This window comes from Natator depressus, chromosome 10 (genome assembly GCF_965152275.1).
Source record: "Natator depressus isolate rNatDep1 chromosome 10, rNatDep2.hap1, whole genome shotgun sequence".
NCBI classification, from domain to species: Eukaryota; Metazoa; Chordata; order Testudines; family Cheloniidae; genus Natator; species Natator depressus.
Window position 1 is genome coordinate 76,421,061 of NC_134243.1, and position 12,078 is coordinate 76,433,138.

Below are 12,078 nucleotides of genomic sequence, written 5' to 3' on the forward strand. Positions count from 1 at the left end.
TAACTGGACAGTCGTTCCTTCTATAGGAGTTACTTTCTAGTTATGTTTGGCAGCTTTGTTCAGACCATAATCTGCATTCAGAATCAGCCGTGAAAACATTCTTGAGGTGTGAAAAAGAATAGTGTTCCTTAAATGTAACAGTTCTATTTATACCAGGTGCTTCCAACCACAATTTTTTAGATTACAAATAGAGTAGGATGTGTTTGGATCATTTAAACGATCCGAAATCTACAGCATTAGCCACGAGGGTTATGTCTACACTATCCACCAGATCGGCAGGCAGCAATTGATCCAGTGGGGATCAATTTATCGGATCTAGTTTAGACACGATAAATCGACCCCCGAGCACTCTCCCATCGACTCCCCTACTCCTCTGACTTGAGAGGTGGAGGCAGAGTCGACGGGGAAGCGGCAGCAGTTGACTCACCGAAGTGAAGATGCCGTGATGAGTAGGTCTAAGTACGTTGCCTAATTAGATCGATCCCCCCACCTAGCATAGACCAGGGCTTTGAGACCTCATTTAAAAATATTCAGGTAAAATTAAACAAAAAGTTCCATTTAGAAATAAAATGGTATTTGAAGTCTGCTCATCACAAAAATTTTAATTTTAAAAAGCCACAATCATTTAAAAGGATACACTTATTTAAATCTGGATTTATTAGTCAAGTGTCCAGTGTATTTTAGGAAATTAACATCCAGTTGAAGTCAATGGAAAGAATCCCAATGACTTCAGTCAGAGCTGAATCAGATCTTTACGGTATGTCTACACAGCAAAGAAAAATCTGCCGCTGGTCCATGCCTTCTGACACAGGCTCACAGGGCTCAGGCTGCGGGGTTGCTTCCTTGCTGTGTTGGTTTCCAGGCTTGGGCTAGAGCCTGGGCTCTGGGAGCCTCTCACCTCGCAGGGTCCTAGAGCAGAGGCACCAGCCTAAGCCCAGAAGTCTATGAATTCTACATAGCAATGAAATAGCCCCGCAGTCCAAGCCCCACAAGCCCAAGTCGGCTGGCACGGGCCAGCCGTGAATTTTTCTTTGCCGTGTAGACATACCCATAGTCATCAATGCATAAGCTACAGTTTATGAAACCATTCAACTGAAGTGGGGAAAATCAGATAGTTTTAAGCAAACACCCACATCTTAAGTTTTCAGGAACTAGTCAGTTTCTTTGTTAATTCTTTGGTAATCACATTTAGATTGATCTTCTACTCCCTTTTAAGTAAAATGAAAGCAGACCATACATAGCTTTTTGCATGCTAATATCTGGTGGTTTACGAGTGAAATATCCCAGCATAAATTTAAATTTAAAAACCAAGTGAAGAAGCCTTTTGACCAACATTAGTCAAAAAGTGCACTGTGACAAATTTAAATGTAGAATTGTAGAACAAAAGCTGTTGGGAATCACAATAATCAAAAGCATCTGTTGTTATCTGTTCCCAATGCTGCTTTTATACTGAACCAAGCCACTTCCCAGACAGATTCATTTAATAAAGTGGCAAGATGAGGTCCTTATAACTCCTTCAGTTTATTGTCTTTTTCCTTTAAGGAAGCCAATAATTTTCCAGCTCACTCCCTGCACCATGAAAAGTCAGCACTCTCTAATTGATGAACTATGGACAGCGCAGGATGTTCTCTGCACTTTAAAGCTCCTAGCTAATGATCCTCCACAGTCCAGATGTTTTAGAAGAGTACTCAGCTATGTAAAGCAATGCTGTGTCTGTTATTTCCCATGTTTGAAGGTGCTCTCAGCCCTCCCAGTTTAAGTTCTTTCATATCAACACTTATGTGAGCACTGGTAGGGAATAGCTCCTCGTTGCTCGAGGTGGAACAGCAGCGTGCATCAGTAAAACTCTAAGACAGGGTTTTTAAGTGTTCAAACTGCAGAATATCCCTTGGCCCAAAGCCAGTTGCCCTAGATAATATTTTTGGTGGAACTACAGTTGGAGTATACCTTAATCATTTCCTAAATTAATGTGATTTCTAAGATAAGAAGTCATCTTAACTCAGGATAGTGGCTTTCAGCACATATTTGAACTTTGGTACAGGTGACTTATAGAAGCTCACTTAAGGCCTTTTGAATAAAAGAGTCAGTCATCAGAGGCCAAAACATCTGGAGAACACCACCTGCTGCTTCTTACTGTCGGAATTAGTGGCAGATGACATTTGATATGCATAACTTATTTTCTCATGCATCCACTTATTCAGAAAGTACAGGAACAGAAAAATTTAAGTTCAGGATACATGTTTATTACATCTAATAGAATCAAACCTGAATTTATTTGATCAGCCATATCTGACATTTGAAAGATTTGTCTATCAAAAGACAAAAATAATTATTATAAACATGGAATTTTGTTCAAAGCTACTTCAAGCCTCTTAACTTTAAGTCATTGAAGAGCCAACTTGTAAAGTGTAAAACCAAGTTTAACAATTTCAGAGCTACTATTCCAATTCAGTCTAGAATCCTTAGGTTTATTTCTTTTGCTTGATCTTCAGTTATAGGCAGTGTCCTAACTCATAAGACTTCACAGTCACGGGCCTTTGTTCTCTTTCCCCTCCCGTGGCCTGAACAGTATTTACTCACATGAGCAGTCCCATTTGCTTCGCTTGTACTGTTCACATAAGTGAGAACTATTTATTAAAAGGTTTGCAGAACTAGGCCTGAAGCTTAGTAATAAAAACCAAAAAATGGATATTTTCAGAGAAGGCCCATACTCTGCCCCCACCCTCCAGTTCCCCAATCAGACTCCTTTGGTTAAGGAAATGTGGTCACAACACTTCTACAGCCAGGTAGCCGAAGTTGGTGTTACCAGGATTATCAATCATCTGTACCGCAGTAGTCCCTAAAGGCCTCAGCCAGGTACACACTAGACACCGTACAAAGGTAGATCAGGAAAACGTTAGTGGCTACTGAACATCAGTATTCAAAAACCACATAACAGAACTGCTCTGTGAGAGCCCAACCCTCTCTCATAGGTAGAATCTTTACATATGTGAACAGGAATACTGCATGAGTCAAGATTTGAAGGATTAGGTCCATATGGTTGTTGGGTTTTTTTGGGAGAAGTGTTGAAGATGTGCATGACACTGAGAAATACTAGTTCACACAGCATGCAAGACACACACAATTCTGACAATCCAGAAGCATGAAATACCAACGTCATAATTTAAACAAAAGAGTTGAGCAATCTTCCTTTAGAATGAAGACACTTAATGTAGTGCATTAAGGCTAGCTGTCATAACGTCATTACTTTTTTGAGTCAGATGAAACTTTTCTTTGCACGCATATATAGCCAATTGTGTGAAAGTCACATGATTTGTACAGCTGGTCAGGTACAAGGGTTCTCCACAGAAAGCTGTTAAAAAATAAATCAGTGTAAATCAAGTGCATATAATCTTTTGAAGACACAAACTAAGGTGTATACAAAAACATGTTAGGGCTACAAAGTCAACAACTACTATAACCAGGAATTAAATACTTCCTAAAAAGAAACCATTAATACAGTTATGGTGGTGTTAGTAATAATGTATGCACTTAGCAGTTGGGACTTGGCATGTCCTAGATCTGGAATTTTTCCTCATCTTCAGTTTCCAAAACAAATTCTTGCTTCATTATCTCCAGTGAACACTCATAAAAAAGCACAATAATCTAGAATATTTATTACACAGAGAGTTGTCCCAAATCAAAGAGGATTAAAGAAAAAAAGTATTCCATTTTTGCCTGATTCTGCTGGGAACTTCACTTGCAAGAGACCAAGGAACCCATTTAGAGTTTTGAGAAACACTTGCATTGTATAATTATGCCAAAGAAAACAATTTGTCAATGCCTCAGCAAGTTAATGAAGCTGGGAAAATGATTTCTTGAATACACCATGGAGCCTTGAATTAAGACTAGTTCTGAGCAACTCTGTTTCTAAATGATGGACTAGTTCTCTCCACTGAGTGCCTTACTTCTAAGTAAGAAATCAGCTTAACTCACCTATGAATGTCATGCTGAAAAAGCAGCATTGGTAGCAGATGTGGCTCTGGTACTAAGTATCTGTGGTGCCACTAGTGTAAGGGTTTTTAAAATTTAAAGATATTTATATGCTGATCCACTTCAGCACTGAAGAATTTTACACTAGTATTGATAGGGTTATTTACATCAACAAAGTGCAAACTATTGATCTTGACCACCACATACAATTCTGTCTCCCCTCTTACCAGAGAAGATCTCTAGGAGTTTATATCTTGATAGGAAATTTCTTTTTAAAGCTACCAGCCATGCTATCCTGCAGAAAGCTGCCAGAGAGCCTGAATGGTCTGCTGTACTCCTTAAAGTCTCCCCTTCCAAAGCTAAGAAAAGCTAATCTAGGGCCCTCATTTCCAGAAGGGTTGGAGTTCAGCCTCCAATTCTGCACTTACAAGTATATGCAGGTGCAATTTATAGCATCTGGGTAAATGTACAAGTGTGCCTATAATTTACATAAAAGTGCTCCTACAATCAATTTTAGGTGGGAAAGCCAGTGCCTAGGTCTCCTCTTTACCTCAGAAGTATAACAGGTGGTTGCTCCCAAAATATATTATTTGTTCTGTAGAGTATATTGCAGATTTTGGGTCACTGTAATAAATATTAATGTCCTCCCAGAAGTCTTATACCCTCACTATGGCATATGACCAGACCATAAAAAGAACTTTTATTGTTTGCATTGATATTTTCTCTCTCATTCCAATTATTTTGATTAAAACATATCTGGATTCACTTAACATAATCTGAATTGGAAGCAAATGACATTTTCCCAAATATAAAAAAAGTGTATACTCCACCGCCCACCACAGTATCTAACTAGTTGCCCTAAAAGGACCCAATAAGAGGAATCCCAACCCAATAAGAGGAATCCCAATCTTTATCTGCAGATTCCGGGGCCTGCAGATAAAGAGCCTGTATTTTACTCTTGCAATGGACAGCCCTGGGCTCAGGCATAGAAGACACACTACACTCTTAGACCCCAAATCCTTTTGGCTGCCTTTTGTTGCAGCTTTTCTAAGCAGTATTTAGCTTTCTCAGCAATCTATTTCCTATAAGATATAACAACAGCATGACAATGTGTTCAAAATGCAGTCTCTTGAATAAGTGCCTTACCTTAGAATCTTCCACGCAACGTTTGAAATAGGCAAGTTTGGGCATGAGGTACTGCACAACATTATCCATAAGCAGAATGGCATCGCTCTTTCATGGTCCTTTAACGACCATATCTCTGTTTTTTGTTCCTCAATTACACAGTTCAGTGTAGAGAAAACTAACATTCAGCTTGGTTCTCAAAGTTTGATGCCTCCTACACATTAATTGTGTTAAAAGTTAACTACTCTCCAAATTTCCCAGTCAATAGAACTGACGTGCAAAATAAATGAGTGGGTCTAGTGTTTGGCAAAATTGACTACTGCTGCTATTCCATTTACAAGACATCTTTGTCCAGACCTTCTACTAACAACAGACTTTGGAATCCTCTGGTACTTAGTCTACTGGCGGATTTTCTCCCTTCTGTGAACCCTTCAGGATAACTTCCCGCCACTCAACCATTAACATTTATTGGCATCCTTTTTCTTGGCCTCATGCCTTTGTTAGTCAGTCCCTATACCTATACTCTTTCTGACTTTCCAACCTCCTCCCTGATTTACATGGTCACAGCAAGGGTGATCAAATCTGTTTCCTATGTTGTATTTTAGTGGCCTTCTAAGACACAGTTTCTGCTAATCTGTTTGTCAGATGGAATAACAGTTTAAAGCAAATGCCTACTACACTCTGCCTCTTATGCTACCAGAGCACTATTTAGAGCTTCCGAAAATTCAACAGGCCCACTTCTCCTACTAGCAACTCACTGAAATGACTGACAAAGCTTTTCAGGAAGTGCACTGCTCAAGTTCTTCCTAACCATAAGTGGATTAACAGCAGCAAGGGACAGTGTACATTTTGTTCTTTGGTCCCTGGTAAATATTTGCAACTACTTTTTTCAACTAAAGCCTTAGAGCTAAAATAGTTTGGAGATTTTCAGCTCCCTGCACCTTTGGCTCCTCCACAACTATTGAAATCATATTAGCCAGTCTCTGCAACTCTTAAGATGGTAATACCAGAATTCCTTGCTAAGGGCTTCCCCACTTTCCTTGCGGCAACCATCAATTCATCTTACTGTGATGCTGTGTCAATTTAATAATCTTAATTGTCTAGTGGAGTGTACCATGGCAATCATAAGCCATCTAAGGTTTCTTTTAGCCAAAGGAAAGTGTGTTCTTATCTCTGGGCCTTTTTTTTTTTTAAATGCACAGCAGGGTGAAAAATGCTTTTAGACTCCTCACAATGGTAATAGCTCTCAGATCTTGCCCATTTGGTGACTACTGAATCTCTCAAAAAAGCACCAATTTTGGGGGGACTACCCAGTTCCTCTTCCAGGTTGCGCATTATTTTGCTCGCTGAAGGCTTTTCTCTTCTCTCCACCTTTACCCAACATCTGTCAGTGTGCATCTCTCCCGCACATTTACCCTATGGATCAAGTTCTGCAAGCCTGACCCACATAAGTAGCAGGACAACTGAAGTCAATGGGATTACCTGCATGGCTACTACCCAGTGTAATGGATGCAGATTCAGGTCCTATATTAGTAACTACAAACGTGTAAATGCTGCATATGCCAACATCTCTTTGAACATCTTCCACAGATCTCTCATGACCGCCTCCCTCTCCAAAATTCCCAACCCAACTAGGTTTGAGCTAGCAGAGCTACTATGTTGAAGAGCCCAGTTAGCCAATTCCTTGTGTTAAATATTCCCTTCCACTTTAAGACATTTTATGGCATTATAATCAGATGCTCCCATTTCTGCTAACACTGAAAAGCACTTATTTGCTCAGTTTCACTAGCCTATTGATCGAACAGGCCAAATATTTTTAACATACAAAATACAGAAATTTATTTAAGATACATCTGCATAAAAGATTAAAAACTATAACATCCAAGTTAGGTTGCTAGGTCTTAACTACAGATCTCTTACAGAAGCAGACCTTGGGGCATGACGTTCCAAGATCTGCCTTTAGCTTAAGTTTGAAGCACCAAGCACATTTCGTCTAGGACACATCAGCAGAGTAGAGACTCTCTAGAACCACAGGGACTACTCTTGCCAAAGGGATGACTGCTCTAATAGACAGAGATTGGTGATGAAATCTGTTACTATGTTCCAACTATTGTCTGTATTACAGTAGCATATCGGAGTCCCCTTTATGGATCAGGCTACATTGTTATGCCTAGCAAAAAGAGGACCCCTGCCCTGAAGAACGTAATCTAATCAGAGAACACTGCAAATTAAAATATGTTTAAGAGATCTCCTTCCCTGTGTTAGTATCAAAATTGAAGAACATTAAACAATCCGTGTTTTACCATTTATGTCTTCTACTTACTTTGTCCATGTTCTCAACCTGGAGATCACTTTCTTCATGGCTAGATGGGAACAGAGGTGGTCCCAAAACTATTTTTCTATTGTAATATGGGGTCTTAGTATGGAAAAGATTCAGAACACTTCACCTACACAATGCTACAAATTTGGTTTAAACACGCCTGTGGTGAATGTTTTTTGTTTTGTTTTTTAAACAGAAGTTCAATAAAAAACATTTCCACCAATATTAAAATGTTGGAAGCTATAGTATGCTAAGCCTCATTTAAACAGTAAATTGGGGTTACAGTTACCAGATAATGTCCCTTAAAACAAGACACAAAGGAGTGGTCTAGTGGGTGCATTCATCAAGTTTCAACATAAGGAAGTTACAGTACTGTCAGACTGACCCTGGCAATTTTGAAATGAACACAGAGGTTTAAGTTCATTCGCACACACACACACACGAATGTTCAGATCTCGCCACAGCATTGTTCTTCATGTTACTCACTTCCCCCTCCTATTTTCAAATGAGATATGGTTTAAGAAGAGCTTCCAATCTCAAACCAGTTTTTGCTAAAAACTTCTGTGCCAGAGATCTTAACAAACAGAGTTCAGTGCAAAAGTGTTAGCTGAGCATATCCTAATGAAGGATAAGGGATGCCAGTGAAAAGTGCAATTGAATAGACCTGAGTATTGACATATTTGTGGAAGTCTAATCAGTTATCAGACTGATCATTCTCAGAGTAGACGGTTTAATTCTGATGCAAGAGCATTTCCTTCTTTTAAACTGTCAACTTATTGCAACTAGTCAAACAAACCAGAACCAAGAAAAACCTTAAGGTGAAAGCTCTATAACAAACTCAAACTTATATTTCCAAAGTAGCCCTCAATTTTGTTGAGGGGTTCTCTCAAACAAGAGTTAGTTAACTCCTAAATCTTAAAGGGTCAGAACCTGTGAGGAAAAGGTCTCATTGTCTGAATTTGCCTGCTACTGTTGCAAGTAGCAACAAAAATGGCTACAACTGAAAAATTTGTATTTTTTCAGTTTCCTCTGATCCATTTGACACTACTTTAGGAACAAGTGAAACTGCCCAGAAACACACAGTGCCTTTGTCGATTTCTCCTGCTGTTTGTGTGGGTCTGCCAGACAGCACCAGGGGAGAGGAAAGCTATTTTAATAATAGGAAAATGTGATTGTAAGAACCACAGAAGATTAGCGTGGAGGTGTAGCACCTGAAGCAACTTTTAACTGGCATTTTGAGGCTTAACAGGTATCAAGGCAGAGCAAAGTGTAAGTCAGACACTGGTGTCTGTACAGTGCAGATGTCTTCCTACTTAGTGAGAAACCCAGCAGCAGCTCAGAATGCATATTTCAAGATTTCCTCCAGGTTGATCTATATGGAGGCTCTTTTTATAAACCCCATTGATGTTGATAATATGGACAGAGTCACCCACAGGCATGTAATGCCATTACAAAAAACGCCTTCAAATACACAGCAAGTCAAGATTGCTGAAGAGACTCTAGATACTTATAGATCCCATCTGTCAGAATACAAAGCAGCTGGTTAGCAGCAAGACCCCCTGAATCTGTGCAGTAGGTTAGAGATGTCGAGAGGGGAATAATAAAACAAGATCTCCCCCTTCCCCTGCAAGGCTAGTGACTTTATCCATTTAACAGATGGGAAACTGCACATACAAAAGAACCCAGATAAGGGAGAGCACTATAAAGCACATTCCCCCTCACAGACACTCTCCTCTCTGCACACCCCCTATAGGGACTTTATCCACTTAACAGATGTAGGCTAACATGCAAAGGAAAAGGGGGCATAAAGCAAATCCCCATACATATTTCCCTCCCACTGTACCCACCCCTACTCCAGTAACTACCTTCTTCACTGATGAGGAGCTAGATATGCCAAAGAAGTCATATTGAAGGGGAGGGCTGCCCTATGCCTAGAGCAGCATAATAATAGGGTCAGCCAGAACAAGGACAGCATGCCCAAAGCATGTGGAGGAGGATATGAGAACACAGAACAGAAGGGCCCCGGGAGGCGGAAGGAAAGACCCTACCCCACACACTGCTGGGGGAGGGAAAAACAAAGAAAGGGTGCACAAGGGAGGACCCTACCCCATGCACTACTGGAAGGGAAGGATAGAAAAGGGGTTCACAGGGGGGATCCTGCCCCACGCATTGCGAGACAGGAAGGACAGAGAAGAGGTGTGCGAGAGGTAGACCCTGCCACATGCACTGCCTGAGGGAAAGGACAGACAAGGGGTGCGCAAGAGGGAGACTCTGTGATGGAGGGGGAGGACAGAGAAGGGGTGCCCGGGGGAAGACCCTGTGATGGAGGACACAGTGGGGATGCACAAGCGAGGACCCTACCCCGTGCACTGGTGGAGGGGGAGGACAGAGAAGGGGTGCAAGGGGGGGAGACCCTGCCCCACACAATGCTGGAGGAGCACAAGGCAGGGCTGCAGCCCTCACCTGTAGGCAGCCACCGCCCGGCTCTGCAGGTATTTCTGGGCTGTCATGACCCCCACGAAGAGGAAGTTGCTGGCCGGCGGGATGTCGTCCTGGCGCTCTGCGGGGTCCTGGGGCCAGAGCAGCGTCCCCCGGGAGTCCCTGCGCAGCAGCCCCCCGCCCTGCTGCAGCCGGCAGCCCTCCGGGCTCGCCTTCCGCCGGTGTCCCGCTTTCTTCAGCTCCGCGGCGCGGGGCAGGATGAGTCTTGAGGCCAGGATGAAGCCCAGGATGAGTCCTAGCAACACGCTGAGCCAGGAGCGGCGGCTTCTGCCAGCCATTCCCCACTCGCTGCCCGACACACGCTGGCCCCCCAAAATACACCGCGCCCCTGGCCCGCTCCACGGAGCGCCGACGCCCCGGCTTCTGCCAAGGGGTGCCCCTGCCCTGCTCCTGCCCCGAGACCGTCCCCTCAGCCCCGCACCCCGGCGGCAGCTCCCCGACCCCCCCTGCCCAGGCCGCCCCGCCCCCCTGCTCTCCCACCGCCCCGCCCCCCCCGCCTCCAGCCGCAGCCCCCCGAGAGGAGCTCTCCCTACAGCCTACCTCCCTGCACCCCAACTGCCAGCCAAGCCCGGCCCGCCTCCGCTGCCCCAGCCCCGCGCCCCCCCAGCACCAGGGCCGCCCCCCGCCCCGGCGCCCCCTGCTCCCGGGGAGCCCGGACTCCGCTCTGCCCTGCTCGCAGCCCGGCCCCGCGGCTGCCTGCCCTAGCCGGCCAGCCCGGGCCCCCCCGGGGCGGGGAAGCGCAGCCCCCGCCTGAGGGCGGCAGCCATGGGACCCTCCTCCCCTTCCACGGCGGAGACGCGCTCGGCTCGGCCGCCGCCGCTAGCGCTGCCCGCCCGCTGGCCCGGCCCGGCCCTGCCCGTGGTGCTGGTGCAGCCGCCGCGGCGCGTCCCCCGGCTCAGCTCGCCATGGCGCGGGGGGGGGGGGGGGGAGGGGCGCGGGGAGGAGGCGCGCGCGGCCCCTGCCCAGCCCGCCCCACGCACAGCGCGCCCCGGCCCGGGCCGCAGCCTTTGGCCCCGCTCGCCTGCCGTCCCCCCGTCCCCATTGGCTCGCGGTCAGGGCTGCGCTGTGCGCGCGGCTGCTAGAGAGGGGAGACCGGGGGGGGGGAGGGGACAGGGGATGGGGTGACGGGGGGGAGGGGAGACCGGAAAGTGGGTGATGGGGGAGGGGAAGGCCTATGGGGAGGGGACAGAGGGGGGTGGCAGGGAGGGGAAGAGGGAGATGGGGCAATGGGGGAAGGGTCAGTGGGGGAGCGGGTGGCAGGGAGGGGAAGGGGAGACCAAGGAGGGGGTGATGGGGGAGGGGAAGGGGGGAGGAGGAGAAGGCCTATGGGGAGGGAGCATAGGGGGTGGCAGGGAGGGGAAAGGGGAGATGGGGGAATGGCCTGTGGGGGAGGGGGCAGAGGGGGCGACGGAGGGGAAGGGGAAACCAAAAGGGGTGATGGGGGAGAGGCGAGGAGGGAAGGGGTACTGAAGGGGTGTCAGGAAAAGAGGGACCGCGGAGTGGAGGGGGAGGGGGATGAGAGAGCAGGGAATAGAGGAAGGGGGAAGAGCATGGGGCAGACAGGGAAAAGGTGATGTGGCAGAAGGAAAGACAGGAGAGGGATGGAGAAAGAGTGACTCTGGTCTGTGAATGAGAAAGGAAGAAATAAAAATTCCAGTTTGGGCATGAGGGGGGAGCTGGAATGAGAGAGAAGGGGTCATAAAAATAGGGTGGGTGTATTGGTCCCAGGCCCCTTGGTGGTGTTCTGCCAAGGGAGACAGGTTAAACCATTCCTATAGCTCATCAGATTGTGTCCTGGGGCAATGCAAGTTTCGTGGATTCCTAGGACCTTACAAATCAGAAAAACCCTTGGACTCAGCATCCCTTGCTTTGTGTTTAGGGACTTCAAATCTAGCTCCAAACTGGTTCCCTAGAGCCTCCAATGGCTTTTGATTTTAATTGGATAAACTAGTCCATAGGTAGTGACAGACATTGATTATCACACTCTGTAGATTTGCAAAGGCCCAAAGAGATCAATAGTAAAACAATGCACTAGCACGCACAAGGCTAGAGCTGAACTGGAGTTTTCCTTAATACAGGTTTCAGAGTAGCAGCCGTGTTAGTCTGTATTCGCAAAAAGAAAAGGAGTACTTGTGGCACCTTAGACTAACAAATTTATTTGA

General features: G+C 45.5%; 1 protein-coding gene across 1 annotated transcript in view; it reads right to left on the reverse strand.

The window, feature by feature from the left end:
- Positions 1-10,300, reverse strand: part of CHSY1 (chondroitin sulfate synthase 1) — a 99,009-nt gene extending 88,709 nt beyond the window's left edge. The window contains exon 1 of the mRNA XM_074966550.1: positions 9,881-10,300. Coding sequence (XP_074822651.1) covers positions 9,881-10,194 — 314 coding nt within the window. The 5' untranslated portion in view covers positions 10,195-10,300. The remainder of the gene's footprint in view (positions 1-9,880) is intronic.
- Between the last annotated feature and the right edge of the window lie 1,778 nt (positions 10,301-12,078).